The 23,547-nt window shown below is 40.7% G+C and overlaps 1 protein-coding gene across 1 annotated transcript in view; it reads left to right on the top strand.

The window, feature by feature from the left end:
• LOC149029349 (leucine carboxyl methyltransferase 1 homolog) overlaps positions 1-23,547 on the top strand; it is a 47,387-nt gene that overhangs the window by 11,674 nt on the left and 12,166 nt on the right. The window contains exons 6-10 of the mRNA XM_089141578.1: positions 10,894-10,996; positions 14,747-14,867; positions 15,005-15,052; positions 16,172-16,255; positions 18,765-18,829. Coding sequence (XP_088997704.1) covers positions 10,894-10,996; positions 14,747-14,867; positions 15,005-15,052; positions 16,172-16,255; positions 18,765-18,829 — 421 coding nt within the window. The remainder of the gene's footprint in view (positions 1-10,893; positions 10,997-14,746; positions 14,868-15,004; positions 15,053-16,171; positions 16,256-18,764; positions 18,830-23,547) is intronic.

Genomic DNA, 23,547 nt, shown 5'->3' with positions numbered 1-23,547 from the left:
TCTCCTTTTATCCCTTGGTAGTAGAGCAGTTTTTCTTCCACCAAAGGCTCTTATAACCATCTATGATTTATATCCTTCTTAGACGAAGGATCTGTATGGTGATTTCTAACACCTATTTCTTCTTTCTTGGATCAGAAACTATGTCTGCTGGTTCTTTCAGAGTGTAGGCACTTGCCACTTGTGAACATGATTTTTTGTCCTCTTCATGAACTCTGTTATGCTCAAAGGGACCAATTATTTGATGAGGTTATCGGTTTTGTACTCTTGCTGTTGGATCATGGGGGTCCTTCTGTCCATCTTTATGGCACCTCTGTGAAGCCTATACCTGCTGGTTCAGTTTAGAGTAAATGGGAGAATGATGAATGCTTGGTGATGGGCTATTTGCGCAACTTGATTGCCCTTGCTATTGCTGAGGTTATCTCCTCCTCAAGGATGTTTCCACCAACTGGAAGGTTGCAAAGGGATATATGTCAAGGATTGGGAACACTACCCATTGTTTTGATATCCGTTGTGAAATCTATCAATTGCACTAAAAGGACCTCTCTTATCTTCTTGTTAGAATACTATGCAAAGATATTATCAGACCTTGGTATTTAGGGGAAATTTACTCCCATTTGAGATGCTGATGTCCCCCCCCCCCCCCCCCCCCCCCCCCCCCCCCCCCCCCCCCCCCCCCCCCCCCCCCCCCCCCCCCCCCCCCCCCCCCCCCCCCCCCCCCCCCCCCCCCCCCCCCCCCCCCCCCCCCCCCCCCCCCCCCCCCCCCCCCCCCCTCCCCCCCCCTCCCCCCCCCCCCCCCCCCCCCCCCCCCCCCCCCCCCCCCCCCCCCTGTTACTGCTTATAAAAAAAGGGGAAGATAAGTCGTGTGTTTATGAATTTCTGTCTGGCTTAAACATGGAGGATGATCAAATTTAGTCTCACATTCTTATTTAGGAGCCATTTCCTTCTTTTCAGCAGGATTATGCTATGATTGACTTGAAGATGGTATACCAGTATGATTAATGTCATTCCTATTAAGCGACCTGCTCTTGTCATCAGCTTTAGGATTTCCTTGCATAGGAATTCTTCTCCTGCTTCTCTAATTTATGTGACTGACTTTGGTGGTTCTACTTGTGCTCTAGTTAAGTGTGATTGCTGTGGCCACAAGCGCCATTCCCGAGACAATTGTTGAAAGCTTCATGATGTGCCCCTAGCATTCCATGGGGGTGCAATGCTGCATTGGGGAATCTGCTACACATCAATCTACTGTTGATGATCCTCCTACTATTAGGCCTCTCTCTTCAAAGGAGGTCCATCACTTGCGTCAGTTGATGTACAGACTTAACTGCTCATCATCAGTGCCTAGTTCTATTGCTAGTGTAGCTATTCCATCTTCCAAGATGTCTGCCTTAGGTTTTTTTTTGGTCCTGGTTGCCAGAGTGCAGCTGTTGGATCTTCCCATTAGATGCAAAGTTGTATGAATTTTGGCATGATATGGGGTTGTTAATATAATCATGTGAGTAATGATTACAGAAGTTCTCATTTTACGGTATAAAGTTTTTTACTTAGCTTCCCTTTGATTTTCATCACAGCCAAAAGCCATATGGGGTTTACAATCTTTTTTTCTTCTTCTTTGTGTGTGTGTGTTTATAGATGCTCTTTGGGTGTTTTGGACCTCAAAAAGGGATATTGTTGGTTACTGTGAATTGACCAAGTCTAACTCAGCTGCTCTGGGGATTTCTTTTCTCAGTCTATACCGACTCTCTAACCGCTATTGACGAGGGGATATTTAAACTGTCCGCTTAGTTTCCTAATCAGCTAAGGAGACAGCACTACAACTTATTGTTTTTAAATTGTAGCCAACCTTGATACTGAAAAGAGGGTTTAGGTAATCTCTTTAAAGTGCAACTGTGCAACTACTTCTTGGACCATGTCCTATTGAGAGGATGATCCATTGCTGGTGGAATCTCATCAAAGCAGTAGCATGGGAATGAAGCTACTTCTGAATGAAATCCTCCATCTCATGCGCACTTCATATTCAAAGAAAGAGACAATGGGATATCCACTCGCACTAATTGAATCTAACATCAAAACACGAACGTATAATATAGGTGATTGCTTTTTGGTTTTAGATCAGAAAGGTTACTAAGTTCTGAGGTTGGCCTCACTAACACCCCGGTTAGCTCCCATGGAAGGAAACTTTTCATCAGGTAAGGAGTTAGAACAGGCCGAGGCCAAGCCTTAACCAAGCCCTATTAGAAGGAGGAAGCATGTTAGCGATTAAGTTTTTCTTGCTCTTAATTGCTGGCTTTATGAGGAGCTGGTTCCGGGGTATACCTTTATTGATAGAATTAGACTCTCTTTTCATCAGTCTTGAGTTGAGGATTCTGACCTAGCTCAATGACTCCTCTATGAAGCTTTAGTCCTTTCTGCTTACAGTGCTGATAGTTTTGTGTCTCCAGCCTCTCCTGCCTACTCCTAAGTCATGTCTGCAGTAGCAACTTCGCTTCTATCTTATGTAGTAGACCGAGTAGATGACTGAAGAGCTGACTCTTTTCCGACAAAGAGAGGAACTTTCGATTCGAACAGAGATATGTCGGAAAATCATTTGCTCTTGGGAAAAATGGTAGGGCAGGGCTTCAGACCCATAATTCATCCTAGTCAACTAACGTGGGAGCTTCTTATAATATAATAAGTTACAAAACCTTGAGATGAAGAAAGGAAAGCGTAAGTGAACTTGATCTAGTGGAGGAGGAAGCTAGGTTCAGTCCTTGCAGATCTTGAGTCACTCAATTCGAGAGTAGAATCTGCAATTCTAGTTGAAGTGGTATTGGCCATTATGAGTAGTTAAGGCTACTATGAGCAGAAAGGGACTACTTGGCTTGATTGAGCAGCACCTACACCTTCTCACGTAATGACTTCTTTGAAGCCAGGCTCCGATCGGATATAATTCTAGGAGCGATGTAAGACTAGTAGACCCAAGTTATGCCTTTTGACCTAGGAGCTTCGGTTTGAACACGTTGTTCTCTTGAAAGCTTATTAGGAAGCTAAGTCTTTACCTTTTCTTTTCTCAATAGGAGGTGTGGTGCCGTTGGACCTGCCTTTTATGCAGCAGTAGTTTCGGTTGAACTGGACATTGCTCCTACTATTGATAGGCTTACAAAAGTAAGAATTCAAGGAAGTGAATTGGCAGGCCCTTGCTACTTACGAGTTACGAGGGTTGATGTGGGAGAGGGGGAGACTGTAGTTTATTGGTGAGGCCGCAGCTTTCTTTGGGGTGAAAGGATCTGCATCAATCAAGAAGAAGTGGAAGACAGAATTCATGACTAGCCTGCATTAGAAAGTCCTTCGCTTTACCATAATCTGATGTTTTTCAATAAGCTCGACAAGAAAGATCAAAAGAAGAAAACTGTCAAAGTCAGTCCATTATTCCTTGCCCACCCGGATCCCTTGGACTGAATCCCAATCTTTTCTTATTGGGAAGCAAAGGGTGCACCCATGTCCAAATCTGGATCTCACTTTTGAAAAAGTATGTGACATGGGGGAGCAAATAGGAAAGAGAGGGATGGGTTTTCTCTCACTTTTGGCATAGTGGGCCCCTAGTGGGAGGCCCCTCATGATGGGCTATTAGCTTAGTGGTAGAGCATGCCCGAGGTCCGAAATGTAGGACTGTGTCACCGTGTCGGTGGCTGGTGACACCACCTACACGGTGACACAGGCCGAAATTTCGGGCGACTTTTTGCAGGGGTTCAAAGAAAAATTGACCCCCAGTTTAGAGGGGCATTTGGGGTCATTTTGGCCTGAATTTTGACGTGTAGCCTAATTTGAGGCCAATAAACACATAAGGAGTGTTATTTTGACCTAAAACATCACCTAAACTAATGTTCCTAATCAACACATGTCCGACTGTATGCATGCGAAAGCCACGAAACTAGAAGTCTGGAAACTCATATAAACCAAATCATCTAAAGTCTACAATTCATTATACAAGTACATAGAGTCATCCAATCATCTCAAATCTCCAACTCTCAATTCCAAGTACTGTGTCTAGGTGGATCCAACTCCCATTAATTGTGCTCTCTCCAACCCATCCTCGCCCCCAACAAATTTACATAATGATCCCATCTCATTTGATACTAATAGTCATCAATTGTAGCTTTATAGCAATCATCTTCAGCCTCCAAGAGAACTCCCATGTGAGGGAAGTGAGAATAGGGCCAAGGAAGGTGCTGCATGCTTGATGATGCTACCAATGGTGCCAATGACCGTGAAGTTATGGACTCCTCAATAAACATTGGCCTCGAGAGACCAAGCTCATAGTAACTATTGTCCTGTGAGTGCCCATAATATAAAGTACTAGAGGGGATACCCATACCCATACCATACTGTCTATGAGAAGGAGGGACACCATAAATACCGGTAGGCCCATAAGCAGATGTGGAGCCTACAGACTCATCTAAGCTCATGGACCTCATCGCTCCTGTTAAGTTGTCCGCCGGATCCGAAGGATTTACATAAGAACCATAGGATCCGTAACCGTAAGATCTGTGCGGGAAGGTGACATCATCATAACCACCACTGTGCTGTTGCTACTTCCCATGGCCCTTCCCCTTCCAGGTGGTGGATTGTATCAAGATATTTACGACCACGATGCTGCTCACCACCATGATCATAATCCTGGGTGGCATGTGTGAAATGACTTTCCCAGTGTATTTGAGTGAGGGTTGCTGTGTCTTTGGTAGTGGAACATACAAACACTCTTCAAGGCCTCTGCCACCACCATCATCATCATCGTCCCTCGCAGTCTGACTTGGGAGCGAGTGTGTCATCTGGAATTGTCGTCCTGCCGCTCCTGTGTGCCTGGTGCCACCATCCAATTCTCATCAACAATACCAACTGCCTCTGCATGTGCTTGCCCATCTCGAGAGGCCATAAACTCATCCACATCAACCCCTGCAGCTCGAGCTAGCTTTGGGTCAGGCCTCCCTCCAGGTTGGTCCAACACCTAGCTCACCCCTATCCAACATCCACTGAGTGAGGGGATCTTGCTCATCTGTGCCCACCTCAAATATATCATTGAGATCAATGTACTACTGACTATCTTCAGCCTGCTCCTTGACATATATCTTCAACCTCATATTGTAGTGACAAAAGACTAAATCATTTAGGCATTGGCTTCCCAATCGATTCCTCCTCTTGGAGTGGATCATGTTAAATGTACTCTAATTCCTCTCACACCTAGAGGTAGAGCAAGTCTGAGACAAGATTCTGATCACCAATTTTCGAAGGTTGGATGCACTATTTCCATAGAGATACGTACCACCTAGCTGCATTATCACAAAAACATTTAAGTTAGAACTTTAATACTTAACATCAAATCAACTCATCTATAATGCATTTATGCATCTAAGGATCTAAGTATCTAACTTGGATCACTGGTTTCTTTGCCCCATACAGTAGGATCTCCACTAAAGGACCTAAATGCGTCCCTAAACAACTTGATCTGCAATAGTACAACCATTTGTATTGATTGGTTAGCTAAATTCTTTGAACAATAAATACAAGTTCTAATCGTTTGAAATTCTTGATGTCTCACCTCGTTGTGGAAAAATGATTGGAGCATCGGATCTGGCTCCAACCCCGAAACCACCTGTAATAGGGCATTCGACAGGTTTGTGTCCAACCCCAAATGTTCACTATATTGATATCTAAAATAGGTTGCACAATTAAAAAAGTTTACTGTCAGAAGTTAAAGTTAGGATTAAATGAATTACCAGTACCTACAACTACAAGTCAACAACCCATAATATTTACTTATTGTCCCTATACAGGGGATGCATTAGATGAACAGTCCATTATGCATACACAATATCCAAGAAAGCCTGGTGCAACCTTCTTACACTCAAGGGCTGCATACAGGTGGGGCATATTGGTTCCCCTCAAGGAAGAGTCCACCATACGCAAGACCTTTATAATAGGCTTTAAGGTCTGCAACACCACAATAACATTTCTCCATAACTTATTAGATGATATTGTATTATGTGCCTCGTGCCCGTTGGTTATACTGAATTATCACAAACTCATTAAGTCAATAGATAGTAGATAACTATATATACAAGATAATCATAGCCCCATAGTATAAGATTTTGTAAGATGAAATAATAGATAGTTATCTTACTTGGATCCAACCCAATCAAAGCACTCCTGGGATGCAAACATGGATATGAGGCCCGACTTCTTCTCCTGCATACTGCTCAAGGCGAGGAAATCATCACGAATCTTGTCCGACCAGGTCACACCAACTCACCTCCACATGATCTCCTCATCATGGCCGAAGCAGTGTTATGATTGTAGATGAAGTTGGTTACGTGTCTAGCCCTTTCAATTGTGTTGTGGACAATGCTATTTTTTCCAATGTCCTTTAGCATTTGGTCGATAGAATGAGTTGCACAAGGTGTCCAAAAAAGATGATAGTCTGGTGAACTCATCAACACTTCACCGGACTTTTTGAAGTTGGAGCCATTGTCAATGACAATTTGCACCATATTCTTCCTCCAACCTCATCTATCACATCCTGTAGGAGACCAATGATATTTCTGTGGTCTTTTGTATGACCAGTAGCATCCACTGAAATTAAGAAAATGGTTCTCCTGTCACAGTACACCATAAAGTTGATGATGGACTTTCTCGTCGAACTTGTCCATCCATCAGATATGATGGTGCATCCATATGTATCCCAGAAGGGTTTCATACTGTCTATTCATAATGTCTATATATTGTTGCAACTCTTCCTTCTCCTAAAGGAGGGTGGTCATAAACTCTGTAGGGGTGGGACCCTTATATCCAAGGCTTGCGTCTGCAATGGTATCAATCATGTGCCTGTAGTATGGACCCTTCACCATGTTTGTTGGAATGAAACTGTAATACATCCACTTTGATACTACATTTTTAACCTTCTTGCCCATGCCTTTCCATGCACCAGAAATCTTGGGCTGCTTGGCCCCTTCTTCCTGAAAATTTTAGGATCGTGCTCCATGATCGGGTCCCCACGGCGTGAATAATCAGATGGTGCTAGTCCTGCTGGACTTGATGTATGAGGGGCCCTCTAACTCTGTGATTTGCTAAACATGCCAAATACACCACCCTTTCCCCAGAATTTAGATGGTCTAGCCCCTGCAGCCCTAGAGGGACTAGCTCCTGAAGCTCTAGCTCTGGCCCTATCCTACTCTCTGATGGTGCAATCCCTTGCTCTTTGCCATGGCCCACCACATGTCCTCTCCTCCTAATCTCTCGCTACATCAGCATCTTGATCATCATCTGAATCATCTCTGTATGATGATGGTCCTTACACCGCATCATCTAGTGCTTTGTTCACTCTCCTTTGATCATCTTTCTTCTTCCCCTTCGCTTTCTGTAAATCCTTAAGTGCCTTCACTACATCTGGATGGGCCTCAGTGCATATGGTCACATCCTTTGAACTCCCAATGATGTGACCCTTAAACTTGTTGATGCCACTTGAGTAAATTTTCTTCCCACAAAAATTACATTGTGTTTTATTCTTATCTCCATCAATATCCACACAATATAGCCATGTTGGGTTAGTCCTCCCTCCTTCTATTGGTTTCTCTGGCTCTCCCTGTGGTTGTGGCATGTCCCATTCACTTTGTGGTCGTGGCTGTCCCCCCACCCTGTGAAGAACCAGCTCCCTTTCTAACTCCCACTAGAGACATGATGACTGTTGCATTCAAAATGATTGCATAAGTCACTAAACAATACCAAAATAATTTTCTCTACATAAATAAACAATCATGTATGATGTACTCATGTACCTAAGCATAAGTGTATATATAGCAATTCTTTATTTTATTTTTAAATATAAAATGAATTTTTATAAATTTTTTCAGGCAAAAAAATAGGTTGCCTATATCAAAACCGGCAATGAAGCCACATGGGCAACACTTAAGAAATACTTACATAATTATTCCATAATTTTCAAATCCTTTTTCCCCATTTTCCCCTATTTTCATAATTATTGATATTTTTATTAATATTTTAATAATTTTTAAAAAATAAAATAATTATTTATTGGGTGGAAAAATATTTCAAATCCGTGAGTCCGTAGATCGGCTCATGGAGTTCCACATATGTTTTTTCTATCATCATATAATTGATATATCACTTAAAAAGTAATCATTTTCAGTGTAAAAAATTTAATTTTTTACTCTCAAAATAAAAAAAAAAATTACTTAGCGAAAAAAATTCCGACTCCATGAGCTTGTAGATTGGATCACGGTATTCAACATACTTTAATTTCATAACCATCCAACAACATTATGGCATTCATTTTGTCAAAAATTAGTTGGAGAAGAATGGTTACCTGTGAGACAAAAAAACTCGTAGATCAATGCAAAATCCCTCTTGATCGGCAGAAATAATGAGATATCCGACAATAACGAAGCAAGATGTACTTGTAGATGTCGAAGATTGAACCAAAATACGGTGAAAAGTGTAAGAAACAAGAGAGAGGCTCTAGAGAAGTTTGGAGAGGAGAGATAAAATATAAAAAAAATCAGAGTGAAATTCGTCAAAAAATCGACCAACATTCATTTATATCGTCAACATATGACAATATATCGTCGATAAATTGGTGATATATCGTCGATATTTTGCAAATATCGTGTCACCCCCAACCACTGGGCAATATATTGCCTTCACTTTGTATAATAAAACGCCCCTGATAATTGCATCGTTGTGCTTGAGCTGTGAGGGGCTGTGAGGGGCTGTGAGGGCTCTTAGCCATATGGATAGTTCAATGTGCTTGTTAGCACCTAACCCAGAGATGTGGATCATCCAAGGCACATTTGCATGGCATACTCCTGTTCGAACCGAGTTTGAAACTAGACTTCTCCTCAAGAGGATATATGGGGCAATTCAGGTGAGATCCAACGTAGATCCAAATTTTTATTCACTCGTGGGATCCGGGCTGTCTGGATGGGACCACCATGGCTCCTCTCTTCTCGAGAAGCTATACATTCCTTATTAGTGTATGGACAACTATTTCTCGAGCACAAATTAGGTGTGGCCTTAATTGGAAAAAGGAGCACCTAACAACGCATCTTCACAGACCAAGAACTACGAGATCACCCCGACACCTTATTTTCTTTCTTTTTCTTTTCTTGTCACAAGGAGCTTTCACTCTTGTGAGAACATTTGGTTCTTCACGAGACCAAGATGCGGTGCTTGAACCCTCAAGCGGAAGCCGAATTCCATTACTTCAAAACTGAAGGTTGAAGAATGAAATCGAAAATGGGCTACAACTTCTCCAACACATGTGTGCTTGGGAAAGGTGAATGAATCTTGGCACCACTAGAATCAGTCACGAGGAAAGTCATGGAATCAACTTGGTTCACCATTGATCAGGGATTACACAACTTTGCCGGATTTGGGTACCAGCCTATCATTTGGACATGAGTTGCTCAAAATCTGAGGGGTTATACTTTTTTGAAAATGGCACTTATAAAGAAAATGTGCAGTCATATTGTTTTAGTATACTGGTAGAAGATGCCTCATCTAAGGGGAATAGGTATTGCAATTGGCATAACACCTATACACCCAATACTAGGCAATGCTTTTGTGTTGCCGATAGCTTTGTAGAAAGCTATATTGGACTATAGGCTCAAGTTCCCGGAGAAGGGAAAAGGGGTGATGGTGATGCTGGTCGATGAGGACCTATTCCCATCAATCAACATCTTCAATCCAGACTTCAAGAAAAGCACTCGACATGAGTCACGCACAAAGGATGGACTAGCTTTCTCTATGCAAGGTAAGGTAACCAAAGTAAATAGGAAAAATGACGGAAAAGGGTTTGATCAGTAGAATAGAGATTCAGTAAAGGAGGAATTCTCCTAGGAACAACTAAGGAATGGCTGAGATTCGGCAAGGGTCTGTGATATTTGTGAGAGGAGCCTCGTCGTCGGTCAAAAGTTCTAATGGGAGGTATGCGAGAGATGTTGATACCTCCTGGACCAAGAACTTCCCAACCTTCTGGACTAGGCAATGGTAGAGCGACAAGAAATTGACAAGGGCCAAAGTGTTGGAGGTCAATTAAGGCCCGAAGAGACGGAGAGGCTTCCAACCCGTAGAAGGCTTGTTTTCGACTAAAAAAGACCAAAGGTGAGAATGTTCCCTAAATGCTCAAACTAGAGCTGCAGAAGACTGCTCTATGATGAGCTTCCCCCTGTTCTCAGGCTCTGCTCGCTCCGATCCTGTATCTGACTGAATTGACGAAAGCTCCAACTTGGGTTCGATCTCTCAGATGATATACCAAACCCTCTTGCCAACAACAGGGCCAATAGATAGACGGTGATCATGGTTGCTTTGCTGTTCTTGCCAGACAGTACATTATTGTCACAAGGAGCTGTCACTTTTGTGAGAACATCTGGCTCTTCACGAGACCAAGATGCGGCGCTCGGACCCTCAAGCGGAAGCCGGAATTCCATAACTTCATAACAGAAGGTTGAGCTACGACTTCTCCAACCCATGCGTGCTTGGGAAAGGCGAAGGAATCTTGGCACCACTAGAATCAGTCACGGGGAAAGTCAAACTTCTCAAGGTGCTTCCCAGTTTTTTCTTGTGCTCTCTTGTTGCTTACAAGTGAGGAAAAAACAAAAATCCCAGGAAACAATTCCTCTTTAACTTGCAGCATGCCATTTTTTTACCTTTGTCTTTGTACATAATGACACAAATTTATTTTTTTATGATGCTTCCCTCCTGAAATCTTAGTATTTCTTGTTGTAATTAGGGCCTTCTGATGGACCCATGCATAATTTGGGATTAACCAACTTCTGGTGTTTGTATTGGAATAGGTTGATCATTGACTTCTTTGTTTTGTTACTTATAAACAGCTTGAATGTGCAGAGAAAGGTGAAGTTATAAGTGATCATTACAAACTACTTCCTGTTGATTTGCGTGACATACAACAATTGGATGATGTCATAAGTCATGCTCAGTTGGATCCGAGGTGTGCTTTTTTGTTCATCTCATCCCTATATCAACTGCTCGTTACTGTTTGCATTGTATTTTTTGGATATTGTAGAGAAATAGATGGTCTCTGGGTTTCTATTTTCTTGCTTATCATATTTTAGGGTCCTTTCATGATGTTAAGTATTTGCATGTTCCTATCTCATTCTTTACCTGCCTCCCAGTTTGATTTGATTTCTGCAGAGAAACTAAGACGTGAAACCAGTGCCTGTGATTGTGGTCAGAGAAAAGAGAATAACAATTTAGTCCGATAAAATAAAAAAGTAAAATAAAAACTTATACTAATTGTTGACTAGTAACAAGTAACAACTAAACTCAGATTCCAGTTAGACAAACCTAAATTCTATAACTCAATGTAACCGACGGTAAGAAGGAAACATAATGCAGTTGAGTGTAATAAAAAATAGGGACAATTTCTATCACTTCCCTTAACTTGCTGTCTCTTTACTCAAACTCCCCTCATGGAAGTTCCATTTCTGACCCCCCCCCCCCCCCCCCCCAAAAAAAAAAAAAAAAAAAAAGTGAAGTCTTACCTCTTATTCTCTCTACTGCTTTGAGAGGGCCAAATTACCCTCGTAGTAACCTATTAATCATATAGAACAACATACACCAGCATGACTAAGGCCCAGAAATTGAAATGCAAAGAAGACTACTATGATATAAAAGACAACTTTCCCAGCATGAAAGGAGAGTTTTGTGTTTCAGAAACTTCACGGTAATGGAAGCAGAGATGACCACTGGCATTGCCAACAATGAAGTGGTGATGCTGAGAGGCTGACTCTCAAAAAGCTCTCCTCATTTGTTTGTGTTTTTTATAGCAAGAAAGTCTTAAGATTGGTGAGGATGGAAATATAGCTCTATTCTTTAATATCAATTGACTGTGGGTGCTTTCACTTTTTCACTTTTTCATGATGATGTGGTAGATCAGCATGCCAGCTCTCACAATTCTAGCATTGGTGGGGCAGGGTTGCAGGGGATAGAGGACTAGGAGAGGTGAGAGCATGAGCGGGCTGCTCGTTGGGTTGCCAGCAGGAATGGATGGGGTGCTGAAGAACTAAAACAGAAAGGAAGAAAGATTATTGATGAGAACCAGATAATAGTTAAAAATTAGGGGAGAAGAAAAAGTAGGAGTTCATTTTTTGGGGGAAATTTGGATTGAAGGTCAAACTTATGATGGGGATGTTTTGATGAATAGAGTGTAAGTTTAGGGGAGTGATACTGTTGGGAACCTCCGAACTATAATAGGTTTATAATTAATCAAAGGAAGAACACATGTATGTTTAAAGAACAAGGAAAATAAGAAAGAAACCTGGTTTTTGAGGATGCCGAATTGGCATGGTTATGCGGCAAGCATGTGAAGAATAAGCTTCTGATATTACCTCACCTTGAGGACAAGGTGAGTTTCAAAGTGGGTGGTAATGACAGGTTTCTTTGAGCAGGACATGTGGAGGAAAGAATGGAGTACCATAACCAACTGCTACTGGTGAGGGATGAAAAGGGGGGAAATGTGACTTGAGGCTATTGGTTATTCTATGGTTGTTTTGGGCAGTGTTTGCTGTAGGGGGTGACTGGCACCACTAAACCAAGTCTGTTTCTAATTATCTTTGTTCTGTAAACGTACCCATGCTCTTCCTTTGGTTAATCCGTATTATAAACCTATTCCAGTTAGGGGGTTCCTAACAGATATTGCGATAGTACTCTTCTCTAAAAAAGTTAAGACATTTCAAGCTGCTGTATGCCATCCATCTATGACTTGGAATTACTTTCTATGGTAAAGTACATCGTATTAGCAAAGCATAATGCCTGCCATTCTGCTGATTCAGTTTTACACTGTTATGTCAACCTCGCCAAACTGTACTTCAAAAAAGTGGCAATCAATTTTAATTGTGAAATAGATTTAGGACTGACAAGATTGCTTGTTATATGTTGATTTGGTTGATTCTCATGTAGTGCTTTGTCTGATCGCCTGGTCATGAATTCCTCTGCTATCAAATATCATGACCCTGTGATAAACACAATTTTCTGTGCTTCTGGTTATCCATAATCTTTTAATCTATGGTTTGAGTTGTCATGTTGCTTTTGGATAAATCTTTCCAGGGAGTACGCTTTATAAGCCATAAGTTAGATGTAATCTGTATCAGAAAGTCCTGGAGTGAGTGCCATGTTTGTACTTATCCAAGTATCAGTCATGCCACAATCCCATTCTGGCTTTATAGCATTTTTGGTATTCCTTGCCTCTTTGGAATACTTTGATTAATTATCTGTCTTCCAGTGATAGGTCTCTTTCTTGCAGTAATCCTTTCTTGTGCATTACTTATCCAACGACTTCTCTGTTAACCCCCATTTCTCTCCTGACTGAGTCATTTCTACCTAATCTATCAAGATTCACAATTGGAGAACTACTACTGCAATGACTTGCATTTTTCAGGCAATGTCCTCAAAAATTCTTGGATGTCTGACTTTTCTCTGCTTCCTGTTGATGTAAAACACTGACAAGGAACACAATTGGGACATATAATTACCTTATATTATGTGGAATTAGGTTATCCTCTGGACTTCTATTGACTGAAAATACCTCCTGCTAACGCTCTTGGTAGTAAATTGGGCTTTTCATCCATTTTGTATATATCCCAGCCTTCGAGGGTCTTCACGTGACTTGCTTTAGTCCACTATCAACTTGCTCTTTGTGTTCATTTATGAATCAGTTGCCCTTAAATGCAGTCATAGTTTTGTTTAAAGATTTATCATACATTTCTATTGTGAAAACTTACCATTTTTGGCTTTTGCTACCTCAATCCCTTGGAAGTACCTCAACTCTCCATGCTAGTTGTTGGGTTCTGATGCAGGAAGAATCGGCTCCGGTGGATTGTAGTGGCCTGTGGGTAGCAGGCTTACTAATGGAAAGGAAGATGTCCCAATCTGATAGTTAGATAGGGGTCAGATCGGATGTCAGATATGATGATTAGATTTTGATCTAGTGGTTGACATGGCTGCTAGATCTGATTCTAAACCTTTCATCAGAAGTATTATAAATAATTTGGAAAATAACGTGAATGCTCAAAATTTGGTTGCATATAGAGGTCAGCCCTCGGCGGTTGGTGCAGTGATTGCTCCAATGCCATCTAGTGAGCTGAGGTTTGAGTCAGGAAACAGCATCCCCAGAGAGATGTGGTATGCAATCCACAGTAGCAGGGATCCTCATGTGCTTCATATCCCTTGTTTGTGCTTACATGCAGTCATACAAGCAATTTCAGTGCAATACAATGACAGCAACAGAAACTCAGCTCTTAATGGAGATCTTACATTCTCCTCTAGCTAACACATAATTGAGACCTTATGTTTTCCTCTATCTGACAAATTTCTGTGTTCCCTTGTACAATCTGAAAACTTGTCAATGTGCAATACTTATTGTTTCATGAAATAGATCATACTTCACACCGAAGGTGTAGCATAGGCCAACAATAAGTAGAACATACTTCACATCGAAGGTGTAGCATAGGCGTAGGGAACTTTAAGGTCACAATATTTTGGTAGGCACAACAATGGTGCTTTGTGGTTGCTTAAGCTTCATTTTCTCATCTTACTTTGATTTTGTAGTGTTGCATCAATATCACCGAGGAAACTTCTTTTGCCGTTTAAAAGCACTTAACTTATTCATTGTTAGACTTGGGATAGTCAGCATTCTTGGTCAGGGAATGATTAAGCTGCTTCATTCTGATGTTGTCATCAGCCTGCCAACATTCATAATTGCAGAGTGCGTTCTAATTTACTTGGATCCAGATTCTACCCGTGCCATAGTTGATTGGGCTTCAAAAACATTCACTACTGCCACATTTTTCTTATATGAGCAGGTCCTACCTCTTGTGAAACTTCTGTACTTCTGTACTGTTTATTTGTTCCTTCCAAGTTTCCTCTTGATTTTCTGCCTCATTCGTGATGTTATGCATTGCTGAGTGTCACTTAAACCTATTTCTGATTTGTTTCACAGATTCTTCCAGATGATGCTTTTGGGCAGCAAATGCTCAGAAATTTGGAGGTAATGGGGATTTTACTATTTGTACCAGGAAAACATGTGTAGCTTCTTTTATATCTTTGATTGCGTACTGGTAGTATCAGTTACTTTTAGGAATGGCATCGGATATTTGTTGGAGAAGATTTGCTTAGCAACAAATTTTATTTCTGGTTCCTATTGGGTGGCTTGATCTGATGCTACTGATCCTTTTATTTAAAAAGATCTAGTGCTACTGTACTATGCACAGTAGACAATTTGTTCTTCATAGAGTATTATAAAAAAACATGTGAACTAACTACGAACTGGACTTCAGCTGAATTCGAATTTGTTGAAGGGCATTTTGATTAACCTCAAGGAGAAAGGACCTTAATATTTTCAATGAGCAAATTGTGCAGGCAGAAAATATGAACTAACTAGGAATCGAACTGCAAGATTGAAATTACTTCTTCAGTATGTGCCTATGCATGTGAGAAATTAATTTATAAACAATAATGACACAAACATGGGAAGCATGATGAGATTTATATGGTAAGAGACATAAATTAAAAATAACCAAAGAAGAAAATGCAAAATTGTAGTGACATATATGGCTACATGTGGAATACATAGAGAACTTGTAAAGCTTGAACATATTCGGAATATGTAAGTCTGTAAGAACATTAACATCATAGAAAACATGAATAATGCTCGGCATGTAACGAAAGACATAAACAAGTGAAACACATGAAAAATAAGACTCATACTATGGATGAATGGGAATCATGGAGAATGAGAAATGAATGGGAATTGGGTGCATGCTAGCAGGGTCTTAATTGCATGGAACTTAAGACATGAAGAAAAAGAGGGAAGAAAGTGTGTAACCCCCATCTAGAGTGATTGGATCTCACCCTCAAGGACTCGAAACAAAGGGGAAATAACACATTTTGACAATGTGGAATAGTGGATGGAGTGTGTGACTACTACAGATGGGATTACACACTCAATATTTAAAATTAAAGAAAAATTTGTTAAGTGTATATATATATATATACACACACACACATATATGGTTCATTACAGATGAATGGAACTCCCTATAGATTCTTCTACAAGCTACATATCCTAAAATTCTTTCACTAATCTTTTGTTTGATTAGTTTTGCAGATTCGAGGCTGCGGGCTTTTGGGGATACATGCTACACCCACTTTACTAGCCAAGGAAAACCTCTTTCTCGAGCTAGGGTGGCAGGTATTCATCTGTTCCCTCACATCCTCAGCACCACATCATTTCAGAAATTAAGCACCCACCAATTTGCTCACCTTGAGCCCTCTTCTGCAATGAAAGGGGAAAAAAAGACTTATAAATTGAGAGCTCTTAATGTTGGTTGCATTATTATTTAAAGGAATATAGCTTATACTGTAACAATAAAACTGAATGACCACAGGAGGACAATGTGATTGAAGGAAAGCACCTTCCCTGCTTCTGTGGTGTAGCCGTGCAGGCAGATATTTTTAAGGGTCTATCTTGAAAATAGTGAATCTATACCTATATACATCTGAGAGGGTTAAGTAGGTAATGTTTTCATCTCAAGCAGTCTTAGAGTGTCTGACTCGAACCTCTATGAGTGTTGTTTGGGAATTTTAGTTGACCTTTTTTGGTTCAGCTTGGACATGTAACCACCAAGCACTAATAAAACCAGAACAAAACCATCTGGTTTTTACAGTTTTTTGTAGGCTGCATTAAACTGCCGGTTCAGCCTGATGTTTTCTTCTTTTTTTTTTTTCTTTCCCCTTTTTTCATTTTTTTTTCAGATTAGAATAGTTTTCTAATTCATTTTCTAGAAACTTATCAAAACCATTGGGCTTTGTTAGGAATGCATGCTTTCTGGTTCAATGCTAACTCTGGATTTGAAAACTTTCGTTGTGACCATTGTTTGAGAAATTGCTTTCTCCAGCCATCTCGTTGGGCCAAAAAACGGGGATCTCAGTGAGCTTGATTTGAGATCTCGGTCTCAACAGGGATTGTAGTCCCTCAAAAATCTAGATCTTGGCCCAGATGTGGTAAAATTCCCGGTCAACTCGGCCCTCGAGCGGGTATTAGGGCTGGAAGTTGGTATTTAGCCTATGTTGACCTTCTAAAACAATGCTGACCTTAGATTCGTGAAAATATGAATATATGAGCTTCAAGTTGACCATAACTTTGAACCAATATGCTGAAGGAGTGAACTGCAAACTTATGAAACATGATCTATACAACCATTACTTGATATAAATGAAAGCATTGGGGTTTAAAGTCAAATAACACATCAAAGATGTTCAGTTGTTCTAATTTCATGTTACAACATTGGTGTACTTGTAAGTTACATCACGAGAGTGCAAGAGTAAAATCAATGCAGCTCCTCCAACTCCACCAACACCACCTCCATCAATTTATTTATTTATTTATTATTATTATTATTATTTTTTAATTTAAATGAAGTTTGGGAAGAATACTCACCTTGCTTCAAGATTGGTTTCAAAATCAATAAATCCTTGTTGATGCAACTTAGGTAGAAATCAAGCCAACTTTCTGGCAAACAATTGGGCTGAAACACCAAATCAGCAAAGGGGGAAGAAGTTTCAAGACTTGTGACAGGTCAAGATCAGGATATGTCGACTCATCTTGACTGGGATGGGGTATTTATAAAGACCAGGTTGAGCCGAGATCTTGCGAGATCCAAGATCTCGGTTGAGACTCAAGATGGTGTAATTTTTTTGTTATTGAATCCAACTTGCATGAGACCTCATATCAAGGTCTTAAAAAATAGGAGATCTAGCAAGACCTCAAACCATGCTGGCGAGTTGAGGGAATCTTTTTTTCCTCCCAAGTTGACAGCCCAACTCGGTGACTAATAAGGGTCTTTTGAGGCTAAGACTTGCTGTCCAGCCTATTTTTGGGCTTTTTAAACATGGTGGTGGCCTTAGATTGAAGAAAAACAATTGTATGTGAGTTCCCTTTCAACCCTAAGTTTAGAACCCATATGTTGAAGAAGCATGCTTATAAAATCTATTCAAACTCAAAAAACTATAGTGTATTACGTGTAATTTTTGTAGAAGTGGGTGTGCCCCCCCCCCCCCCCCCCGCCAATTCATCTACAGATAACAGCCCGTTGGTGCAATGTTCAAATTTACAAAGTTCACAAGACATGATGGCCATAAAATTACAGTAAAATTCCATGATAAATTGAGATCTCATCGAGATATCAGAGATACTAGCGAGATCTCACTGGGATTTGACTGTGATATACCCAAGGTAGTTGAGATGTTGTCAAGATATCCGAGATATGATCGCGATATTCAAAATATGACCAGTATATATGAGATATGAGCAAGATCTTGACAGGATTTGGTAAATGTTTCGTCTCGCCACTCATCTTGTCTCACTTGACTGAAAAAGCAAGACATCTCCCAAGATGTCATCGAGATCGTGTGAGTTATTAAACCATGGTTGTAAGTACTCCCCTTAGATACTTGGGTTGGTACTTTCCTTCTTTTGTCTTCATGTGAATGGAGAATTTCTTGTTTTTAATGCCTCCAACCTCCCCCCCCCCCCCCCCACGTAAAAAATTAAAGAAAACCAAAAAAAAACTAGGGAGAGGTTTCAGGGGTTCTGTAGTTGGTTTTACTGCAAAGTCATTGAATATCATTCCTTGTTATTGTGTTATTGTTCTTTCCTAATGTTATTTTGTGTTTTCCCTGTTTTACTTGTGTTGCTTCAGAAAGCTGTTGCATGGGATATGCTGAGGGTTTATAATTACTTTATTGATGCTCAAGAGAGACGCAGGTAACTTTTCATTCCTTTATACTGGTCGGTGTGGGTAGTACTTCCATCCTGTCTGATGCAAACTTAGAATCACCAAGATTAATATGGAGGGCAAAGAAGAGAAAAGAAGGATAATGAAAAGAGTGTCGTTCTTTAAGACAATGAGAAGCTCTTTAGTGCTGCAAACAAGAACTCTTGAAGGTCCTATATCAACTCAAGCATGAGTGAAATTATTTCTTCTAGTAGATGATTATTGAGTGGCAAGATGGGGCTACATATAAAGGCAATGGAACAATACATTTTAGGCAAGATGACATAACATAGTTCTAATTTAGGGTAAATACAATACGCTAATGACCTAAATAGGTAGGTGGCAAATATTTTAGTGAATTAAAATAGATGGATAGCAAATAGACTAATAATTTAAATAGATGGGCAACAACATATTTATTCAAGACTTTCCTAATCAACTTGCTTTGCTGTCCAAGCTTGGATGGTGTTGATGCAAGATCTTGTATCTTCTGACTTGTTTAAGTGGCCAGCTTGCAATAGCTATTAGGATTTTCCATAATATAATATGGAAGAATGTTAAACGGACAAATCCATAAAGTAGGAAGGGCATGAGCTGGCTTATAGAATGCTTAGCTCACCATCCACTAAATCTTAGCCATGGGATGTCGTGCTGGATCAAGAGCAATCTTGGTATCGGTTCAGTTCTTGATACAGGTCGATCTCCTCAAGGCCTTTGTTGTGCAGCCTTGGCTTTCATGGCATCTTCATGCGGCTGCGAGATTGCATCAGCCTTTCTCCCTCGATCCAGTTGGTGCAGGTGCTCAGGGTAATTTGGAGGCTTAGATCATTCGAGTGGCAAGGTGAGGAAGATGTGATACACATGAGGAAAGCATAAAGAATCCTGTAGCAATGAATGACTGTTGGTACATTGGATAATAACAACTGATGCTCTAGTTAACCTTGTGTGAAACTTTTGGTGGTTTATTCAAGTAGTGCCTCCCTGTGAAGTGAAGGTAGTATCTAAATTGGAAATATTTTCTTTCATGTATTTTTCTCAGCTGAATATCGGTGTGCCCATAATTCAAGAGCTCAGTCTCAAAGTTGGTGTCCCAAAAAACCAAGCTGGATTGATTTTTCAGCAAGATTTTGTCATTTTGCTGAGTTGGTTCTGTTTTTCGATAGGCTACTTGTTAACTCGGTGAATTTTTGAGCTGTTTGGTTCTACAAGTTGTATGGAACCTAATTTGAGCCTTTTGAACACAATGAGGCTATCAAATTTTGCAAACTAGGTCCAAGTAGGAGGTTGACTTCAGACTGTATGTTGTTAATGCTATGATGTATCAACGGTCTACAAATACCCTATGCTGTACATAACATAGTGGTAGAAAGCAATCATATTATCATTTGATGTAAAACAACTTCAGTAACCATTAGAAATGGAAACATGTAACATTATCAATCTTAACGTAGACTTCATGATACATCTGTCATCCTTTCCATTTTAAAAAAGTCAGAATGATGCACTCTTAGACAAGACTGAGGACTGATTAACTGAATCTCAAACATAAACTACTCTAATTGGGCAGAAACAGGATGAAGGTTTCAAAATTTGGGAATTGCAGTTTAGGTTTGGAACTTTGGGAAGAGGCTAGAATTGAGTGTCAAGGGGGCTGGGACCAAGATTCCATCCAAGTTTGGACAAAAACTGATGACTGGAATTGATGTTTGCAAAATAGGGTTTTGAGGAATTTAAGGTCTTCCTTGGATGTTAGGGTTGCAATGGTTGGTTGGAACTGTTAACAGGGATGACTGCAACTCACTTTTTTCTCTGTTTGCGGTTGGGGTGGGTTGGGGGGGGGGAGGACGGTGGTTTAATTTGTGAGAAAAACTGATGGTTAATTCTGCTGGAATTTTGTTTCAGGTTTGGGGAAATTCAAATTGAAGAAATATGGTGATTTCTAGAGTTTTAATTGTCTGATGTGGATGAGATCATGAGATACTTGGATCGAAGGCTAGGGATAGGTTATGGATGATGTGGTCCAAAGCAGACAATGATTTGTTGGTTGATATGGCTTGGCATAAAAATTCACAAAAAATACCCTGTATTTTCTTAGAAGATTCTTTTGAGGAGTTCCTAGTTCCTACTTGCTATCTTCAATGGAAGCAGCCTCTTTTGGGCCTCAAACCTGAAGAGCCTTTATGGAGAGGATGATCTTCAATCCGGTCAAAGAGAAATTGTCAAGAGGACCTCCCAGACCTCTCACTGTCAAGGAGTCGATTGGTCCAACTAATCTCACCAGCTTAGGCTTGAAACACTAATCAGAGAACTCTTCTGGGTGGAAATGAAGACAAGAACAGCAGCTATAAGATTGTACAAGCATTTAATTTTGAAAATTTGGACTGTGTTCTATTTCCATGATGGTGTTTTAAAGAGGGAGGGCCTTAGGCCAATTACACAAGTCCAAAATAGAATCGGAAAGCTAATTCAACCTAAAATATAACACTACTGCGTTCTATTTCCATGATGGTGTTTTAAAGATGGAGAGCCTTAGGCCAATTACACAAGTCCAAAATAGAATCGAAAAGCTAATTCAACCTAAAGTATAACACTACTTCCCTAGCCAATTCATGGGAGAGGGGGGATGCTAAAACTCATGGGGGATATTGTCACATGACAACTAAAGCCATTTAATCAAAATGAACAATGGTTCAATCGATTTGACTAAAAAGATCTAAAAGAAACTGTGGAGCTAATTTTCATAGTCATGGCAGTTAAAGGTGGCCTTTTACATAGGAAGTCCATGGGATCAAGGACCTAGTACATGCATGGTTCTACCCAAGGCTTATTTCTAAGAAAATGAGCCTATCTTGGTGGTGGATTTGGATAACATAATCTTGCTTGAGTCACTTATACATCAACATTAATGACCAAAGTGTTGAACCATAAATGTATCTATCTTTCTGATTTGAAATTCCAGAAATACTGAATAATAATACGTCAATCGGACATCCCATTCATTCAAAGCAAGATTGCTTCTGCATGTGCCATTCCCATGTCAAGCTGCTAAATAATCAATCATATTGTTTCACATAATTCATATATAATATATCTTCATCAGCATTAAGACAGGAAGTCTTGGGGTATTTATGAGGTGGTTGCATTGATGTTGACACAGTACCACTGCGACCAGGATGTTGGAACTATGGTTGCAAGATTGGGTGAGTTAGAAGAAGTTTTACACAATATCTGATCTAGTGTTCAGGTTACCTGCATATGGAGAGGTACTGATGATAAATAGAGATGGCCATGTTGAGATTGTGACTACCCAATAGTAAATGCTCTCCTGGCCATAATCAGAGCCATGGTGAGGACGAAATGTATGCCATGGTTGATGCTCACACTGCACACACTCAATAGTATTGTCCATACTCGTGCTTCTGAAACTTCAAAGCATTTGGTCTTACTTATCATCTCCTCATCCTAAGTTTATAACCATCCGTGTGAGCGACGGTTATGTTTTTGTACATGGTAATGGCACCATAGTCATAGTTTTGTGCGGCATGAGTAAACTACTCACCTGTGAAACATGTTGAATTCTACTGTCCTCCATATTGTATTGGTACTGCGGGCCACGTCCTTGATCATCATTAATAGCCGCCACTTACCATGCCATCACCACTAGTATCAGGACCACCATAATCAAACGTGCCATTTGACTTGTGTTCCTCCTCATCAAATGATGGGCCAGAGGATCCAAAGGTTGAGTGACTCTGAATTTACATTCTCTCTCTTGATGACATATACCCACATCTGCAATTGCACTAGCAATGGTGGGGTCAGGCTTGCCCCTAGACTGATCCAATACTGGTTTACCCTTTCCCTCACACAATGGAATAGGGGTTCCTCTTCATTATTAAAGGCCCGTTGGAAGAAGTTCTCCTGCTCTGTTGGCTTGATTATCTGGTTGCCTCTGATTCAAGTTCCACCTCATACTGTGGTTCAATGTGAGTGTTCTCCACACATGCTCTCATCAAAGGATGAACACATTTGTAAGAGCATTTGAATCGTTAACTTTCTTAGGTAAGGTTAACTTGTTCCATATAACATCCAATAGTCAGTTGCATTACGAATACAAAATATTATGAATATTTATAGGTATAAGATAGGCAGTAGTAAACCCAGCTAGGTCTTACTTTTGTCTTCCTAGTTCCCTCCGTTATTCCCATTGACCCGAGAGGGGGGTGAACGGTCTCAAAATCCCACATGTGGTGGGTCTGCTGCCCCGAGTTTCGTGGTCCCCTTGCCTACATCCACGGAATAATACCCACTGGGTTTCGTTTTACTCTCCTCTTAGATATTTTGTCCTCCCGGCCCTCCTGTTATGTCTTGCATTGACAGGGCACCAACCCCCCCCCGCGCTCCCTTGCTGGTCCTTATTTGTGCTCCGTCCGCACCAATCCCCGCTATAGTCTTGCTTCGCGGGGCCCACCCCCCCCTGCGCTCCAACCCTTTTTTTCTCTTTTCAATTTTTTCAGTTTTCTCTCTTTAAGCCATACCCATGTTCCCTTCTTTTCTTCTCGCGTTTCTTTCTTGTTCAGAAACAAAGACTTCTTATTCCCATGCTTCGATCTCCATGCCAACCAACGTCTTCCGTTCGACCTCCCGCTTTCCCGCTCCTCACGTCCTCATCTTCTGCTGGGTTTGCTCTCCTTTTATGATTAATTTA

The sequence above is a fragment of the Hakea prostrata genome, chromosome 1 (genome assembly GCF_041222555.1).
Source record: "Hakea prostrata isolate BN-2017 chromosome 1, UWA_Hpros_2, whole genome shotgun sequence".
Taxonomy (NCBI): Eukaryota; Viridiplantae; Streptophyta; class Magnoliopsida; order Proteales; family Proteaceae; genus Hakea; species Hakea prostrata.
This window is presented reverse-complemented; position numbering and strand designations above follow the sequence as displayed.